The following is an 18,731-nucleotide window of genomic DNA, read 5'->3' on the forward strand; positions in this document are numbered from 1 at the left end:
GGCAAATATTAACAATAGTAATAATAATAATAATAATAATAGAATAATCTAAGGTATTACTAGGAATCCTACTTTCTTCTTACTTGCTGTATCTATGCCAAAGAAAGAACCCATCAGAACCTATGGTGTAATGGTCCTTTGCACTTATTTATCCCCTCACCCTGTACTGCCTTCCATTCTCTGTCTGCCTGGACCAACACTTCTGATGTTTCCTGAGTGAATCGCTCATTCCCCAGGTATTTGCTGAGCAGCCACCGTGTGCCACACACTGCATGCTAGGCAGGGTTACTCAGTAAACTCATCTCTGTTCTCACGAAGTTTATAGTCAAGTGAGAAAAGAATACATGTTAATAAAATCTCAAAGTGTAAGGTATCACAAAAAATATCATGAGCGCTTACCCTAGGGAAGTTTTCCTATCTTTGTGGGGCCGGAAAAGGCTTCTTCTCATAGTGGGGCAACAGAAGCATTTTACCGACTCGCACAGCAATAAGCAGACCCTCAGGCAGGAGAAAAGCTTGACCCCCTTGACCCACCTAGAGAAATAAGCACGTCCCTCTGTGCCCTCCTCCCCTACTACTTTGTTCGGTCTCCTGCGGAAGCACCCATCACAGGACAGTCCCTATGTCTCCTGCCCAGGCTGGAAGCCACAGAGACCACCAGCACTTGGGTCTGCTTGTGGGAAGAATGCAGCCCCCCAGGGCCTACCCTTCTCAAAGCAGCTGAGATGACACTTCTGAGGACTCAAACATGCTCTCCTTCGTCAGGCACAGTCCCACTGTCCCCGGAAAGTACTGCACTTTCTCATCCTAGAAAGACTCCCCTACTCCTCTGCCTTCTAGAATTGCTCCTTCATAGTCCGTTTCCCCACAGCCTAATCCTCTTCTCAATCACTCCCTCCACATCCTTATTGGGTGTGAAGTTTGCTTCTCCACAGTCTACCTTGGGGTGTACTGGCTGCCTATCCTCTCACAGCCACGCCCTGCTGAGCAAGTTCCTCCTTCCATCCCATCACTGCTGCCAGACTACCTCTCCCCAGCTCTTCTGGAAAATCAAAATAAAACAAAGGCCTGGTGCCCAAGACTCTTACCATCACCCATCCACCTGTCCCACCCTGCCCCCTGCTTCTGGCAGCTACGGACCTAGTCATTTCTCACGGAGCACTGGCTCACTTCCTGCCAGCACACTGGGCAACTAGCACATCCAGATGGGACAGTACGGCCAATATGCAAACCTCGTGGTTCTGTCCACACGACCTCCTCCCTCCACTGCACTCCAGCCACTCACTCACTCCCACACTCACAAAAGGTCATTACCTGAAACTCCTCCATCCTCCACATGCCTAATGCAGTGTTCCTCAACCCCAGCCCCATACACAGAATCATCACCTGGGAACTTTTAAAAACACAGCCCGCCAGCCGACTGCTGGGTGTCCACCACCTGCCCCCACAGTAAGAACTGCACTCTTGCCTGTCAACCAAGGCCAATCCCTTTCCCTCTTTCTCAGGCGCTTTCATGGTGAATTCTCCCTTCTCTTCTGCATTTTCAATCTCCCTCTCTCCACTGTACTCTTCACATCAACACTTAGAGTTTCTCTCATTGAAAAAAATGCCTCTCTTGGCCACAAGTCCCCCTTACTATCATCCCCTCCCCTGTTAAGCCTCTAAGTAGGTGTTTAGATTCATCGTCTCTTTAACCAGAGGTACGATGGTCAATATTTAACTGACTATAGGAAAGGGGGCCCTGACTGGTAGCACCCGCAGATTTCCAAGGTGTACGTTACATACGGGTCAGCAAACTGCCACCTGTCTTATCTGGTCCACAAGCTTAAAATCCTTATTAGCTGGTCCTATAAAGTCTGCCACCCTGGGCATAGGTCCTCTTCCAGGCTGACTTCCAGCCACCAGTAGGCTGACAGAGTCAGAGAGAGCAACACAGTCAGCAATCACGGGTTGCCTTCAGCTCCCCACTATCCTTGATGCCCGTCATCCTGATAAGGAATCACTCTTACAAGAAATTCACCAGTTCTTCCATGTCCTCGAATCCATGGGCTTTATCTTACTGAACCTTTTAGGATGATCAAGGCTAATGACTACTCCCCACTTCCTGACTGGGTCCTTCCCTGGCTTCCAAGATCCAACTCTTCATGGTTTCCCCCCAAGTCTATAGTCACTTTGGCATATGCTCTCCTGCTCAGCCTGCCCTGCCTTGGAGCTTCTCAAGGCCTAGTCAAATGTTCTCATTTCTCCTCACTTCACACTGCCTCCCTATGCCTCTGGGTTTGACTACTGTAGATATGCCAACAACTCCCTGCCTTGACTCTCCCATCTGGATTCTAAACCCACACTCTCTACTCCCTCTCACCCACACTGCCTACTCAACATTGACACTTAAATACCTCGAAGGCAGCTCACACTCAGCACGTCCAAAACTAAACTCGGGATCTCCATCCTCACCCTCCACAGCTGCCTACCACAATGAATGGCAGCTTCACCACAAGGCACAAATCTAGAAGTGATGCTTGACAGCACTCTCCCTTTACTCCGCACAGCCAGTCATAACCAAGTCATATGGCTTTAACCACCTACAACTTTCTCAATTTGTCCATTCTCTCTCCTCGCCTCCAGATTCTCATCATCTCTACGTAGGCCCGTGTGATTTTCTCGAATCCAATCTTCCCTAGCTGACCCATACTGCTTCGCCCACATGGAAAGCTCTTCCCCTCAGTCTGCCTCCCTTCCTCCTAGGCATCATTAACATCTCTGCTGAAATGTTCCTTCCTCAGGAAGGTCCTCCCAACTCTGCAGAATACACCGACACCTTGTCATAAACTTCCATCTTTCTGGTACTTTCCCCTCACAGAATGTATGTTTGTTTTTTCATGTGAATGAATATTTGTTCATTATATACTCTGGCACCTAACACAATCCCTGACATCTAAAAGCCAAATAAACATTATAAGGAATAAATTAATCTACTACATTTAAAACCTTCTCTCCCTTCACAGACCACTCTAGGGGGTAAAGAGAAAGGTTAGTGAGTTTCAGTAGGAAATCAACATGGAATTTTCCTCTGATCACCATCATTGGTAAGAGTCATCAAAGTGCTTCAGATACATGATACTAAAACTTAGTAAGTGGGACTTTATAAATTTAAAAAAGAAAAAAACAATCCTGCTACTTGGAAATAGTGTATTCAGGGCTGTCTGACATCCTGCTGCACGTTACCCTCAATAGCAAAGCCCACTGTTAGGAAAGAAAAATAGTTACACTATTGCAGATTAATCTACAAGAACAGGTGCAATTAATAGGACTATGGGTCCTACTGTAAAACAGCCCCACGGATATAAACCCAGCCAGCACCAGAGAGCATTGTCCTAGAAAGGCCATCCACCCCAACTTGGGGGAGCCAAAATCCAGAGGAGGGGGTGAAACTTAGACCCTGAGATACCAAAAGAGTCACGAAGGATTTTTTTTTACAGATATTTTGCTTCTTTATACTGAGCAAAGTAAGGCTTAATACTGCTGTTCTCAACATCCTATTGGGCTGTACGGACTGGAAGGCAAAAGCAGCTGAGCGGGGATGGGAAAGGATGAAAACCCACTGCTATGAGGAGCAGAATGAATTACTCACCAAGCAATTTCCACTGCTGGGTTTTCTCTTTGAATTCAACAAACGGAGAGAAACTGGAAGGTACGGCTGCCAAGAAATGGATCGCATGAACAAGTGGCACAGGTCAGAAAGAGCGCAAAACTCCGAATAACTGCGATCCCTGAGCCCCGAGAGAACTTCTGAATATTTCATAGTGGATCAGGACAGTGGAGACCCCCACGGCACAGTAGTAGGTAAAACCACAGGGATTTAACCAGGAATGTTGCAGTTTACAGGAAAATGAATTAAACAGGAGGGGGATACTTGACCCTGAGGAAAAAAGTATCTTACCCCGACTTTCCCCAGCAAGATACTGCAGAGCTGGTAACACCAACTCTGCCCAGTTGGGGGCCGCAGAGAACCAGCTATTGAGGGAGCTGGCTGGAGAGGACTGCCAATCCAAAACCCGTTCCTCCAGCTAAGGGAACACAAAGGCAGAAGCCAGTCAGAGTTCTGTTCCACACCAGCAACCCTGCAGACGCGCCCGAGCAAGCTAGAGCCTATCTACAAGTCGCAGAGCAAGTGAGCTGCAGAGCTCTGAGAGGAACCTGGAATTTCTCTCCAGCTGAACACTGCCAGTCTTCTACAATTTGAAAACTCCAATGTACATCTGACCTTTCCAAAACTCTTACCATAGGAAGGCTAGCTTGCCCCTCTAGCAGCAAGATCTCTAACAGAAGAGAGAAGAAACTGGAAGATATTTCATTGATTCCAAGGCAAGGTTTGAGATCTTCAAGAGGCCTAAGGAAGGAAAAAATATGTAAGAACAATTGAAGAGACCAAGAACACATCCCCAGATGGTTTAGGTCCTCCAAACCCTCTAACAGTTACACAAAAGTTCAATAAAGGACCACACCAAACACGTTCCCTAGCAGGTCCCCTGGGACTCTGGTCTTGCAGATTCAACATGCACAGGCTTCTTCCACGCACCAGTGCTGGGTAAACTGCGGGTTCATCTTTCACCCTTGAGCAGGAATCTCTGTTGCTCACTTACTCCTCCTTGATGGCGGGTATAGCCAGCGGAGAAGGGGCCTGGGAGAGAGGTGGGATCCCATCAGCACTGCTTAAGGGTTCGGCCAAATCCTCTGCCTCTGATTTGATCAGTTTTATTTTCTTCTTCTTCTTCTCCTCTTTTTCCTTAACCTTTTTTTTAAGGACAGCCAAGTCATATAGGGCTAGGAAGAAAAGGCAACACAAATCACAGAACTGCATTTTCTACATCAGGAAGTGAGGGTCCCATCTAAACGCTATTTTCCGAACACCCACCAGTAGATGGGGAAGAAAAAGTCTTAAGTAATAAGACATTGAGTTATTTTTTGTTTCTTTTTTTGTTTTGTTTTTTTTAACCAAACCCACTGAGAGATTTCACAAGTTAATTTTAATACCTATTAAACAGCCAAAGATGTAGTGTATTGATGTTATACTCATTTTCCACCTATAAGTCCATAAGAAACAATAACTAAACAAAAGCTATCAACAAGAAGAAAGCTGTGGTCTCATTTACTTTTGCCACACAGACAGGCTCATGTAACGTAACACAACAGTCCGATGATATATACCTAAAAAGGACATCTTTACCTGCTAGAGAGCCCTTCCTGCCAGCATTTACTCGAGTCATGATGTCATTCAGAGTGAGGTCCCCTGTCAAAAGGTCCGGATGATCCTGGATGTGATATTCAAAGATTTGTTATACAGGCCCCCAAAAGAAGCTAAAACTGCTGATTATTTTCCCAATTTACCTAGATACAATCAGATACCGGGCACACTTGAGGAAATCATGTTGAATTAAAAATATATGGAGGGGCACCTGGGTGGCTCAGTGTGTTAAAGCCTTTGCCTTCGGCTCAGGTCATGATCTCAGGGTCCTGGGATCAAGCCCCGCATCGGGCTCTCTGCTCAGCAGGGAGCCTGCCTCCCCCTCTCTCTCTGCCTGCCTCTCTGCCTACTTGTGATTTCTATCAAATAAATAAATAAAATCTTTAAAAAAACATAATATATATATGGAGACAAAGACTACTCCCCTTCATAATGGGACACAGAACTCACTTCCAACCTTTCTATTGCACGACATTTAGTTTATAAAGCTCTTCTGCATTCCTTATCTTAGTGCTCTTCAAACAGGCTTATTAAATATCACTATATTTTACAGTCTGAAAATGTGGTTCAGAAAAGGTAAGGGATTTGCTGATTTCCAATGTGGGATGCTTCCACCTCCCTGCCTTTTCTTGGACGGGAGCTCTGCTCTCTGGCTTGGCTGCACTGGCATCACCTTGACTCAGCAGAGTAACAGAGAGTAAAAAGTGGGAAGAATACAGGGTCTGACTCCTGACTTCCTAGCAGTAGGGCCAAGGACAAGCTCCTTAACCTCTCTGAACACAGGTAAAATGTATACAGTGATTCATATACCATATAAATCAGACACTAGGTCAAGCATCTGTCTTCCTCTCATATCGCTGGTGTTAACTAGCCACTACGGTGGCTCCTGTTCCCCAAAAATGAAAGAAAAGGAAGCATAAATGATATGATGACTACCTTATCTCCTAAAAGCCTATCCAAAGATATTTGATATGGTGTCTACCTTCATCTTCCAAACGCCAATCCAAAGATGTTAGACCAAAAACCACTAGTGACCACCCCACCCAATCTTACTGGTTGATGTTTCCGCTTCTCATGGTGCTTCTTTAACATTATCTTCAGGTCACTGTCCCCCAGTTCTATTTTATCTGAGAGAAAATGAACCAAACCATATGGACTAGGTCATTCACTAGCATGATGCTCAAATTCAAGTCTTTCTGGTCACTTGTGATACTCAAAGTAACATGTTTCTGAGTGTCCCTTCTGACTCCCCTGTACTGTAAACACACACCATCTTGAAATAGTCATAGGATCAACTCTTCAGCTTTTCTCTACGTTGACAGATAACAATGATCTCAGCTGCTCCTAAAACACCTCAAAAATTCTTAACCATCTTCTTTGATTCCTATCCCAGTTAAAAGTTCTTCTCTAATTTCACATTCTAAGAAACTGCTATGGCTCTGATTACCTCTCCTGTTCTATTATTGAACTGCCCCTAAATATTGCTATTTTAAGAATCTGCTTTCTTTAGCCCAAAATACCATCTGATCAGCTCCTAAGGGAAAGCTTCACAACAAAGGAAGGAAGAAAGGCAGGTCTACCTACTTGGAGACAAGTGAAATCAAACAGAAACTTCTAATCTCCCACTTCTAAGGAACACTGCTTCGATTCCCTGGTAGGTAAGAAGCCAGCGCCCCCCTCCCAGTAAGGGAGTTCTCAGATCTAGGTCCTGCTTTCCCAAAGTGTCCACAGCATCACTCAGCTCTCACCTGCAGTTCTCATATCCGTGGTTGAAAGCGTGGGCACCACCCTCAGGGGCACCGCAGGGCTAGGAGAACGCGCTGGAGAGCTCGGAAGCCATGAGCTGAGATCTTCAAAAGAAAATTTTTCTTGTAAATCCAACGTGGCTGTGGACTCCAATAGGGGAGATTGGGTAAGTGGCCATTTGGGTTCAACAAGGCTAAGCCAACAACATGGAGGCCAGGGTTCCACCATTCCTTTCTGACCCTTCTCCAGACGAACTGGAGCACACTTAGGTCATTTAAACGGCTCTTCCAGGAAGAGAGACTTCAACAGAGTGATGGGGTCGCATTGCAGCAGGCCAACAGTCACTACTACTCTCCTGTAAGGGGAAAAGCAGTTCTCTCAAGTGGCACAATAGGACCAGAAGGCCTACTGTGGAGAGCCCTGCCATGCAGGGATTCATCTCATCTAAACTCAAATGCCACTTAAGCATCAAGGGTAAAAAAGGTATGCAGTCACACCCCACCTAACAGGAATGTCTCAGAGCCCAAAGACTAAGGAGTTCTGAGTCCCATCATCCACCACCCACCAAGAGAGACAACTGGGACAGCTTCCTTCCCGGGAGATAAATGGCTACCACTGGCTCCAACTGAACAAGCTGCTGGTATAACTCCAACATCCCAGCTACTCCAAGTACCCCCAGATACTCACCCTCTTCATCAGATGACAGGTCTGTGTCACCACACTCCTCCTTCACTTCCCTCAAGACCTTTAAGTAGCGCTGCTGGGTCCGCCACTCCCGCTCCTCAGGGGTACGGGACGGTGAAGGGCGCTTCTGGCGGAAGGGAAGGGCTGGGCCACTCCGTCGGGCCATCTCCAGTAGGTCCTAGGAAGAGAGCAGATGGGCAGACACATCATCACCCAAAGCTTGTTCTGGTGCATTCCTCAAGTCTACAACACATGCCTCGAAGATTACACACAGGTCTAGCTCCCAGGCCACGAAGCCTGGTACCCTATTCATCTGTCAAGGTATCTGGAGGCCTGTGTGCTCTCGCACGCCAGCTGTGCAGCAACCTGCTTCTCCTAAACAACCCACGATGGATCTCAAAGCCATCTGCTGACCTTGCTAAAGACTGAAGCTATGATATTTCATCAGTTTTAAGAGATACCTTTTTTCCATGTTTTCACATCTCTGAAACCAGGCTACATCTTAAAATGAATAAGAAAGGACAATACAGCCTAACTGTGTGGTGGCTTTATTGGTCCCGTTTTCTTCTTACTGCTATCACCGGCGTGCGGTACCCGAACCACTTCTTGAAGCGATGAGATGTGTGCGTTCAGCGTCCCCATGCCACACGCAGGGGCCAGCACTACTTACGCTCCGGGAGGCCAGGATCTGCTTGAGCAGCCTGTGGAAGTACTGCTGCTGGCACGTCAGGTAGCGCTTGTACTGGGACTTGAAGCACAGCTGCCGGTACTTGACCACCTCCGGGTTGAAGTGTCCGTCTGAGAAGAACGGAGGCACAACTGTGTGTGAATATGGGTCAACAAATATCTAACACGTGCTTAAAAAGTGCTGGATACCGGAAGACAGGACAGGAGAGGAAAAGATGACTGTTGCGTATGTGGGGCCTACAGTCCATGGCAGGCAGAAAATAAGCAGTTAAACAGATAGATACTCTTTTTAAGTACTCTGGGGAATTAATTTGAAGCAACTACCAAGAGTGAGGAGGGGTATATTCGGGAAAGGGATCTCTAAGGAACAAAACATAAAATGAAGCCTAATTAAAGCAACTATGGCAAAATGTTAACAACTGATAAATATTAATAAGTTACACAGATGTTTGTTATACTATCTGCCAACTTTTCCATATGTTTAAAAATTTTCAAAACAAAAAATTGGGAGGAAAATCAATGGGAATTTAAAAGCAAATAATAGGGACGCCTGGGTGGCTCAGTTGGTTAAGCAGCTGCCTTCGGCTCAGGTCATGATCCCAGCGTCCTGGGATCGAGTCCCACATCGGGCTCCTTGCTTGGCGGGGAGCCTGCTTCTCCCTCTGCCTGCCATTCTGTCCGCCTGTGCTCGCTCTCTCTCCCTCTCTCTCTGACAAAAAAAAAAAAAAAAAAAAAAAAATCTTAAAAGCAAATAATAGTAAAAATGGGGGAAAGGCAGAAGGAACAGCCCATGCGAAGGCAGATCTGAAGCAAGCAAGGACTCTGCACACCCCAAAGCTGGAGAAAACGTCTGTATGACTAACTCAGAGTGGTCTGCAGCAGAGGTAGCGGGCGATGCCCTGGGAAGGCAGGCAGAGATCCAACCACACAGAAACCCATAGGGCACAGGTGGAGCTGTATTTTATCCTAAGTGCAATGGGAATAATTTGAAGGGTTTAAAGCAGAAGGACATGGTGGGGAGCAAGAGAGAAGAAAGAAAACACCTGCAGGAGGTCTAGGTAAGAGAGGATGGCAGCTTCCCTCCACACTCAGAATAAAAGCCCAGGTCTGAAAGATAGCCTGGAAGGCCCTTCATGTGTCCTGAGCTCCCTCTGGCCTCATCTTCCACCAGTCTTCTCTTTGCTCCCTCTATCTCAGCCCGACTGGCCTCCACACTGTTTCCTGAATAGGCTACATACCCTATTTTCTCAAGACCTTTGTACTTAAAGTTCCCTCTACATGCAAGGCTTCCTACTAACACCCTGTGTTTTCACAGCTTGGTCATCCTACCCTCATTAAGTCCCTGTCTTGATACCATCCCATCAGAGAAACCTTCGCCAACTACTATGTCTAAAAGAGCTCCTTCCCATTATTCTAGTCCCCTTACCCTCCTCATTCTTAAAAGTACTTAATGCCCATAAGTATTTTCTTGTTTATTATCATGTTCTTCCCTATGAGAATGTAAGATCATTACCATATTTCCAGAATCTCAAAGAATGTCTGTCACCTATTAGCTGACTAGTAAGTAAAATAGTGGTTACATGAACAGAAGTAGAGACTTGAGATACATTCCTGAGGGAGAAGGATTAAACCAGCTGATAGTTCAGTCCTGGAGCTGGATGGGGGGCCACAGAGAGGTCAAATAAGCATGGTACCCTGATGAGTGGACATGAAAAACTGATATCATCATCTGAGATAAAAAGGTCGAGGAGAGGTCTATTTTGGACATAATGGATTTGAGCTGATAGACCATGATGAAAACTGAGAGGGAAAGATTGAAAAGCTAATCTCAGAACGTAAAAATGAGAAGTTAAAGTACACAGTGTTTCTCTTTTTTGCCCCAACCACCCTAATACCATCCAATGTAACTAATAATAGCAAATGTTTACTTAGAACAGCCCCTGACTGGGGCGCCTGGGTGGCTCAGTGGGTTAAAGCCTCTGCCTTCGGCTCAGGTCATGATCCTGGGTTCCTGGGATCGAGCCCCCAAGTCGGGCTCTCTGCTCAGCAGGGAGCCTGCTTCCCTTCCTCTCTCTCTGCCTGCCTCTCCGCCTACTTGTGATCTCTGTCAAATAAATAATAAATAAAATCTTAAAAAAAAAAAAACAGCCCCCGACAACTGCTCTATATAAGGACCCTGCGTCTATTAACTCATTTAATCTTCATAACCACCCCATAAAAGGCACTACTAAATCCTCATTTTATAGATGAAGAAACTGAGGGATAGAGAATTTAAATAACTTGTCCAAGATCACACACCTAATAAAAGGGGAAAGCAGGTGTGAACCCAGGTAATCCAGCTCCACAGTCCAAGGTCTTACCCACCATGCTATGCTGCCTGCTTCAGGGAAACAGGATGTGACCTTCAAGAAACGAGCCAAGAGTTGAATGCTACTGATGCTGTTTGATATATAAAAACTGAGTATCTTTTTTGCCTCTGTACTTCTTTGAAGTTATGTTCCTTCAGTCTTTAGTTTCCCCCACTTTTTGAAAGCCATTAAAAGCCATACCTCTGTTAAAAAAAATATTTTGTATGTTTTAAGGAAAATATTGGGGCACCTGGGTGGCTCAGTGGTTGGGCATCTGCCTTTGGCTCAGGTCATGATCCCAGGTCGTGGGATCGAGCCCCACATCGGGCTCCCTGCTCAGCAGGAGGCCTGCTTCTCTCTCTTCCACTCCCCTTGCTTGTGTTCCCTCTCTCGCTGTCTCTCTCCCTATCATATAAATAAATAAAATCTTTTTCAAGAAATGGAAAGAAATTAATAATAATTATAATAGATCAAAATGTCTCATTAAAATTAACTGCCTTGGGGCGCCTGGGTGGCTCAGTGGGTTAAGCCGCTGCCTTCGGCTCAGGTCATGATCTCAGGGTCCTGGGATCGAGCCCCGCATCGGGCTCTCTGCTCAGCGGGGAGCCTGCTTCCTCCTCTCTCTCTGCCTGCCTCTCTGCCTGCTTGTGATCTCTCTCTGTCAAATAAATAAATAAAATCTTAAAAAATAAATAAATAAATAAATAAATAAAATTAACTGCCTTTATGATTCTTAACGCAGCTACTAGAAAATTTTAACTTGAACACACATAGTTCATCTTTTTTTTTTTTTTTTTTTTTTAATATTTATTTATTTGAGAGGAGGAGAGCAAGGCGGGGGAAAGAGCAGAGGGAAAGGGAGTGACGCAGCCTTCCCACTGAGCAGGGAGTCAATGCCAGGCTCGATCTCACAACCCTGAGCTGAAATCAAGAGTCACTTAACCAGCTGAGCCACCAGGTGCCCCGGTTCATGTAACATTTCTATTGGCTGGCGGTGGGCTAGTTAACAGTGAGGAAAGGAGAGCGAAGTACCAGATGAAGTTGGGATAAGTGGGCAGGGGCCAGGTCACATAGAGCCCTGCAGACACTGAATTTTATTTCAAGTGAAGGCAACTGCTAAATATTCTGAGAAGGGAGGTTTTAAGGAGCTTGCTGTAGCAGCTGTGTGGAGGTGGCTGCTGAAGCAGCCTGGCAGTCGGCAGTGAAGAGACAGTGAATGAAAGCAGTCAAGTACAAAGGTAAGAATGGTAGCTCGGGGCGCCTGGGTGGCTCAGTGGGTTAAAGCCTCTGCCTTCAGCTCAGGTCATGATCCCAGTGGTCCTTGGATCGAGCCCCGCATCAGGCTCTCTGCTCGGCAGGGAGCCTGCTTCCCCCCCTCTCTCTCTGCCTGCCTCTCTAACTACTACTTGTGATCTGTGTCTGTCAAATAAATAAATAAAATCTTTAAAAAAAAAAAAAAACACAAAATATCACCTTACACCTGTGAGAATGGTTATTATCAAAAAGACAAGAAATGACAAGTGACAAGGATGTGGAGAAAATGGAACCCTCGGGCACTGGTGGTGGGAATGAGCAGCCACTATGGAAAACAGTATAAAGGTCCTTAAAAAATTAAAAACAGAACTACCATTCGGCAATTCCACTTCTGGGTATTTATCTGAAGAAACTGAAAACACTAATTCAATAAGTGTATATGCATCCCTATGTTCACTGTGGTATTATTCACACTAGTCAAACCATGGAAGCGATGTAACACATTCATCCATAGATGAATGAATGAAGATGACCATATGGATAAAGAGTTCACAGACAGATACAATAGACTACTATTCAGCCTAAAAAAGAATGAAATCTTGTCACATGAACAACATGGATGGACCCAGAGGGTATTGTGCTTACTGAACTAAGTCAGAGAAAAACAAGTACCATAGTTTTATTTGTATATAAAATCTGAAAAACAAATGAACAACCAAAAAAACAAACAGACTCAGCAGATAACAGAGAACAATGTGATGACTGCCTTGTGTTTGGGGGGTGGGGGGTTGGTATAAGCAAAATAGGAGAAGGGGATTAAAAGCTACAAACATCCAGTTATAAATAAGACAAAAGGATACAATGTACAGCATACAGAAAATAGTTAATAATATGTAACAACTTGTATGAGACAGGTGGTAGCTAGATGTATCATGGGGATCACTTCAGAACATACAGAGAACTGGGGTGCCTGGGTGGCTCAGTGGTTTGAAGCCTCTGCCTTTGGCTCAGGTCATGGTCCCGGGGTCCTGGGATCAAGCCCCACATCAGGCTCTCCACTCAGCGGGGAGCCTGCTTCCCTTCCTCTCTCTCTTACTGCCTCTCTGCCTACTTGTGATCTGTCAAATAAGTAAATAAAATCTTAAAATATATATATATATATATATACATATATATATATATATATATATATATATATACACAGAGAATCAAGAGGTACACCTGAAAAAAATATAATATTGCATGTCAATCACACTTAAAAAAAAAGAAATCATTGTTTTTTGAAAGACAAAAAAAGCCAGAGGGCCTGAGGTTCAGGAAGCCAAGAGACATGAAATCCAAACACAATGCATAAACTTGAATAGATCTGAACTTAAAAGGAAAACAATAAAAAAGGCCACCATAAAGGAGATTTAGGAAACCACTGACAACTTCTGAATATGAGATATTCTATGGTATTTGTGCAGTATAAATTTTCTTGGGTGTGAGAACAGGACTGTGATTACATGGCAGCACATGCTTGTTAAGAGATACATGGATGCTATGTGTGACACACAAATACACAGACATCTATTATGCAGGAAAAAGCAAATGATACACTGTTTAGAAATTTTTTTAAAGACTACTCAAAAAAGGTGCCTATAAGACACCAGTAATGTTTTATTTCTTGATCCAGGTGGTGGTTACACAGTTAAGTTCATTTTACAACAAATCATTTATGATTGATATATATCCTGTGTAAATTAAAAATTTTTATTAAAAAAAGAATTGCCTACACAAAGTGTTGCACACAATTGGGCTCTGAGTCAGTATCAGTACATGAAAATAAATACAATAAATGAAGAAAGTAGTACTCACATAAGTGAACGTGTTCCTTCTCTTTCACTCCTCTCAAAAAAAAAGAATGCCGGCGCGCCTGCGTGGCTCGGTTAAAGCCTCTGCCTTTGGCTCAGGTCATGATCTCGGGGTCCTGGGATCGAGCCCTGCATCTAGCTCTCTGCTTGGCAAGGAGCTTGCTTCCCTTCCTCTCTCTGCCTGCCTTTCTGCCTACTTGTAATCTCTGTCAAATAAATAAATAAAATCTTAAAAAAAAAAAAAAAAAGAATGCCAACGTACGTACCTCGGAAAAGCTTCTGGGCAATGTGCAGAGGGTTCCCAAAGCGGAAGTTCTCCCCACTGAATAGGGCTAGGATGAGCTGATTTTGCTGCTCAAAACTGTCTTCAGGAAAGCGAGGCAGAAACTGCTGGAGGTGTTCACGTTGAGAGTCACTCAATACTTCTTGCCATGTTGAGAGGCTGACTACATCAAAGAATATCTCAGGCTAGGACAATGAGGAAAAGCAGACAAGTAAACAAGAGAGAAACAAAAACTTTTAAGTTTTTCCATGAGTGGTAAAATATACATAACATAAAATTTACCATTTTATCCATTTTTAAGTGTACAGTGACATTAGATACATTTACACTGTTGTGCAACCATCACTATACCCAAGTTTTTAAGTTTGTTTAAACCAAAATGTTACTGGGATGCCTGGGTGGTTCAGTTAGTTATTCACCTGACTTGGGCTCAGGTCATGATCCCAAGGTCCTGGGATCGAGTCCTGCATTGGGTTCCCTGCTCAGTGGGAAGCCTACTTCTCCGTCTGCCTGCCTCTCCCCCTGCTTGTGTGTACGCACTCTCTAACAATAAATAAAATCTTAACAACAACAACAAAAGTCATCAATCTTTATTCAATTCTCAAATCTTAGAGATTAACAACAACATTTAAACCATTATCTTATACCCAACAGTAAATAATAACCCAAAGGAAAAACGATCTCAGTTTCTACCTGAATTCAGCTTAAGATGAGGGGCAGGAAAAAGATAACATGGGAGGAGAGGAAGAGCAGTTGAGTCACCTACAAAGAGTGACAAGCAACAAGATGGAGTTCAATCTCAGCTCAGTTATATACTGTATACCTTCTATGTGCTGATTACTAAGCTAGGCGGCTTGTTTTGGGGGTGTGGGGGGAGACAAGCAATTACAATGTAACTTAAGAAAAGCTGATGTGCACAGAAGCATACAGGAGAAGCCCGTGTCCCAGACCCAAGGTGTCAGAGAACACCTACCAGAAGAAGTGACATTTAAGATAGTTAAAGGATAAAAAAAGAAAAAGAAAAAAAAAGTGAAGCAGGAGAGTTAAAAATCCAACAGAGCAGGGGCGCCCAGCTGGCTCAGTCAGTAGAGCATGCGGATCATGAGTTCAAGCTTCACGCTGGGCATAGAGATTAAAGATAAATAAACAGGGACGCCTGGGTGGCTCAGTTGGTTAAGCAGCTGCCTTCGGCTCAGGTCATGATCCCAGCGTCCTGGAATCGAGTCCCGCATCGGGCTCCTTGCTCATCGGGTAGCCTGCTTCTCCCTCTGCCTCTGCCTGCCATTCTGTCTGCCTGTGCTCGCTCTCTCTCCCTCTCTCTCTCTGACAAATAAATAAATAAAATCTTTAAAAAAAAAAAAAAAGATAAATAAGCAAAAATTTAAAAATCCAGAGCAAAACCATAAAAACAGAAGAATAATTAATATAAAAGAAAGGACCCCAATTACCTGTGGGGGCCTGAATGGCATTGGCAAATGTTCTACTTCTTGTAGCTACATGGTTGTTTTATCAGTGTTTTATTTATATGGATTTTATATACTCTTCTTCTATATGATACAGTCCACTTTTTTAAATAATGAAGAGAGTTGAGGCAATGCATAGCTAGCGCAAGGACGCAGAGGGAGGGAGCAGCAGACAGAAGAGGAGCAAGGGACCTAAAAACATGTTAAGTACTTGTGCCATTATCCTAAGGACAATAAGAGTCAGCAAAGGGCTGAAGCAGGAGACAACCCAGAATTCTAACCACCTACTAGGCATCTCTTGCATTCATGTACCGAGAGCACCTTGGGGTCCAAACTGTCCCCCCGCAAGTCTATTTTTGCACACCACTTTATTCCTGTGTCTCAGTTCTGCCCATGTAGGTATGTAATACAGTAAGTGTTTGCTGACTAAATGAGTAACAGAAAGAGATTTATCTGAAAGAGTGTGCAAAGAAAACATGGATGGGAAGGATATATATGTCACTTCAGTAGTTGTTACTTCAGGTGGCAGAGAGAATAAATGGTGGCATTATTTTATCTATAATGTTTGACATATTAGGAAAGAAAAAATCTGAACCATAGAGGACTAATGCAATTATCTCCTACAACTGAATGATGTACAAATGAATGCTTGAGATGACACCCTACACCTGTCTGTATATGTGATAATGGCAAAAGAAAGGAGATAAATAAATACACTTTTTGGCATACACAATGCCTTACACATAAGCACTTAGTAAGTAGGAGCCACCTTAATGATGATGACGATTACATAGCCTGCCAGCGAAAGGGGCCAAAAGCACACGGATATCCCATCCCAGGACATGTACTACTAACTGACTAGAGGTTACCCGCTTGATGAACAAATACAGTATGCCTGGATTTTGTTTCACGATCCACAATGTGGGTAACAAATTCAATGTAAACACATCCATAATTCTGTCCTTAAAATATCTAATTTCTTGTTAACTGCTCAGAATTATCTGGTTAAAAATAGGGCTTCGGTATACAGCTTATACTTTCTTCTCTGAACACATTATTAAAGACTTTACACTAAAAAAGTGAGAGATATCACTCTGGCTGCATTGTAGAAAATGAAACCAAAGGGTACACAAAAGACTGAAAACCTTCAGTGTGTGGAAAAGGTTTAGAATAGTGGTTACAGGCAAGGTGACAGAAAAGAAGATGGTGGTGTTGCTACTACTTACGTCCTCCAAAAGGTCCTCGGGCAGACTAACCCTGGTGCCCCCCAGGAGGCAGTCTTCCATAATACGAGTGCCATGGCCATCTCCACATGGACCCAGTTCCAAGGGATCCGTCAGCATATGGTCCAAGGAATCCATTGTTTATGTTCCAAAGAAAATCTACACAAATATATGCAGTCATACCTCCAGATAGAAAGGTAGGAATCCCAGGGGTCTAGCTGATACTAACACTCCTTCAAAAAATATTCTGGCCCAGAAAATAGTCAAACTCAAGTCCAATTAATATTTTATCCTCCTACCTTAACTACAGCTACACACCTCTTCTCTCTTCTACCACTGCATTCTCATCTCAATCTTCAAACCTTTTCTAGCAGGTCTCCTGCTGCTCAGAATGCTTCTACAGTAACTCCCAAATCTGCAGAATTTCTTATTACCTTCATTTTACACTTGAGCAAAGTGAGACTTAGAGATTAAACAGATAACTGATAAACAGATCAGAGTTCATAACTTGAAACTTCTCAGGCCAATAATCTCTCTACCATAAGATAATTTCTTGGAGTGCCTAGGTGGCTCGGTCGGTTATGCATCTTCCTTTGGCTCAGGGCATGATCCCCGGGTCCTGAGATCTAGCCCGGCATCAGGCTCTCTGCTCACTTCTCCTTCTCCCTCTATCCCTCCCCCTGCTCATGCTTGCTCTCTCTCTCCCTCTCTCAAATAAATAGATAAAAATCTTTAAAAGATAATAATTAAAAAATTTATTTAACAATTATTGCTTTGTTTTTTTAGTAATTCTTTGTTATGCCTTTATGAAGAAAAAAATCAACCATATAGACTAGGAAAGCTCAGACACTAACAATAAATTATTTAATGAGGGCCTCTTAAGTGCCTGGCCTTTCGTGAATCTCATTTAATTCCTACAACTGTGCAACACAGGGTCATCGGATCTATTCTACAGATACTAAAACTGAGGATCAAAGTAGATAAATAATTTGCCCAATCTCAGCAGTAATGAATGAATGAAACTCAGGTCTGCCTGACTACAAACACACATTCTTAACACTACACCTCCTATATAAAATGTCAATTGCAATTCTGAAAGGGGAGCATGATAATATGACTTTAGTTCACATAAACTCTGGGGTCTCGGGATGCCTGGGTGGCTGTCTAAGCGTTGCCTTTGGCTCAGGTCATGATCCCAGGCTCCTGGGATGAGTCCCTCAGCAGGCTCCTTGCTCAGGAGGGAGCCTGCTTCTCCCTCGGCCTGCCCTCACTCGCTCTGTCTCAGAGACAAATAAATAAAATCTTAAAAAAAACAAAAACAAAACAACTTGGGAGTCTCCAAGCATTTGACCACACCACCAGTAAACTTAGTAGCTAATCTGCCAACTAAGGGTCCATTTGGTATTTGTAACCATGTAAATATAATGCTATTTTTTTCCTTCCTGTAATAAATGAACACTGCTGGTCTTCTTTGTAAATGTACAAATCAACACATCATCAGAAGGGTGTCTGGGGGGCACAGTCGGTTAAGGGTCCAACTCTTCTTGGTTTTGCTCAGGCTGTAATCTCAGGGTCATGAGATCGAGCTCTATATCGGGCTCCATGCTCAGCGGGGAATCCACTTGAGATTCTCCCTCTCCCACTGCTCCTCCCACTTACGCTCTCTCAAATAAATAAGCCCTTAAAAAAGAAAAAAATCTTCAGAAAGCATCTCATTAGGCTAATGGCCTGAATCAGCTGTAAAGCTGAGGCCATAGGACTGAACTAAACTAACAGGACCACAAGGAGTATGATCTCACTCACTCTACAAACATTTGCTAAATCAATTCTATCTCCTATTCCTACCAAATGGACTAAGAAGCACAATAAAATGGAAAGAAAAACAAAACAAAACAGACTTAACAGTCAAAATGCCAAACTTCTAGCCTACTCTCGGTGACTTTAG

At 43.8% G+C, this 18,731-nt stretch overlaps 1 protein-coding gene across 4 annotated transcripts in view; it reads right to left on the minus strand.

Annotated features, from left to right (window-relative positions):
- Positions 1–18,731, minus strand: part of NFRKB (nuclear factor related to kappaB binding protein) — a 36,112-nt gene that overhangs the window by 16,125 nt on the left and 1,256 nt on the right. For 3 of the 4 annotated variants that reach the window (XM_047690848.1, XM_047690846.1, XM_047690847.1), the window contains 11 exons: positions 16,790–16,945; positions 14,084–14,285; positions 8,346–8,473; positions 7,679–7,853; positions 6,994–7,131; positions 6,299–6,372; positions 5,228–5,312; positions 4,644–4,824; positions 4,282–4,390; positions 3,941–4,067; positions 3,632–3,697 (listed from right to left, as the gene is read on the minus strand). In XM_047690848.1, the coding sequence (XP_047546804.1) occupies positions 3,632–3,697; positions 3,941–4,067; positions 4,282–4,390; positions 4,644–4,824; positions 5,228–5,312; positions 6,299–6,372; positions 6,994–7,131; positions 7,679–7,853; positions 8,346–8,473; positions 14,084–14,285; positions 16,790–16,924 (1,420 nt within the window). In that variant the 5' untranslated portion in view covers positions 16,925–16,945. The remainder of the gene's footprint in view (positions 1–3,631; positions 3,698–3,940; positions 4,068–4,281; positions 4,391–4,643; positions 4,825–5,227; positions 5,313–6,298; positions 6,373–6,993; positions 7,132–7,678; positions 7,854–8,345; positions 8,474–14,083; positions 14,286–16,789; positions 16,946–18,731) is intronic. The other variant, XM_047690849.1, reaches the window with a different exon arrangement.

Source organism: Lutra lutra, chromosome 10 (assembly GCF_902655055.1).
Source record: "Lutra lutra chromosome 10, mLutLut1.2, whole genome shotgun sequence".
Lineage (NCBI taxonomy): Eukaryota > Metazoa > Chordata > Mammalia > Carnivora > Mustelidae > Lutra > Lutra lutra.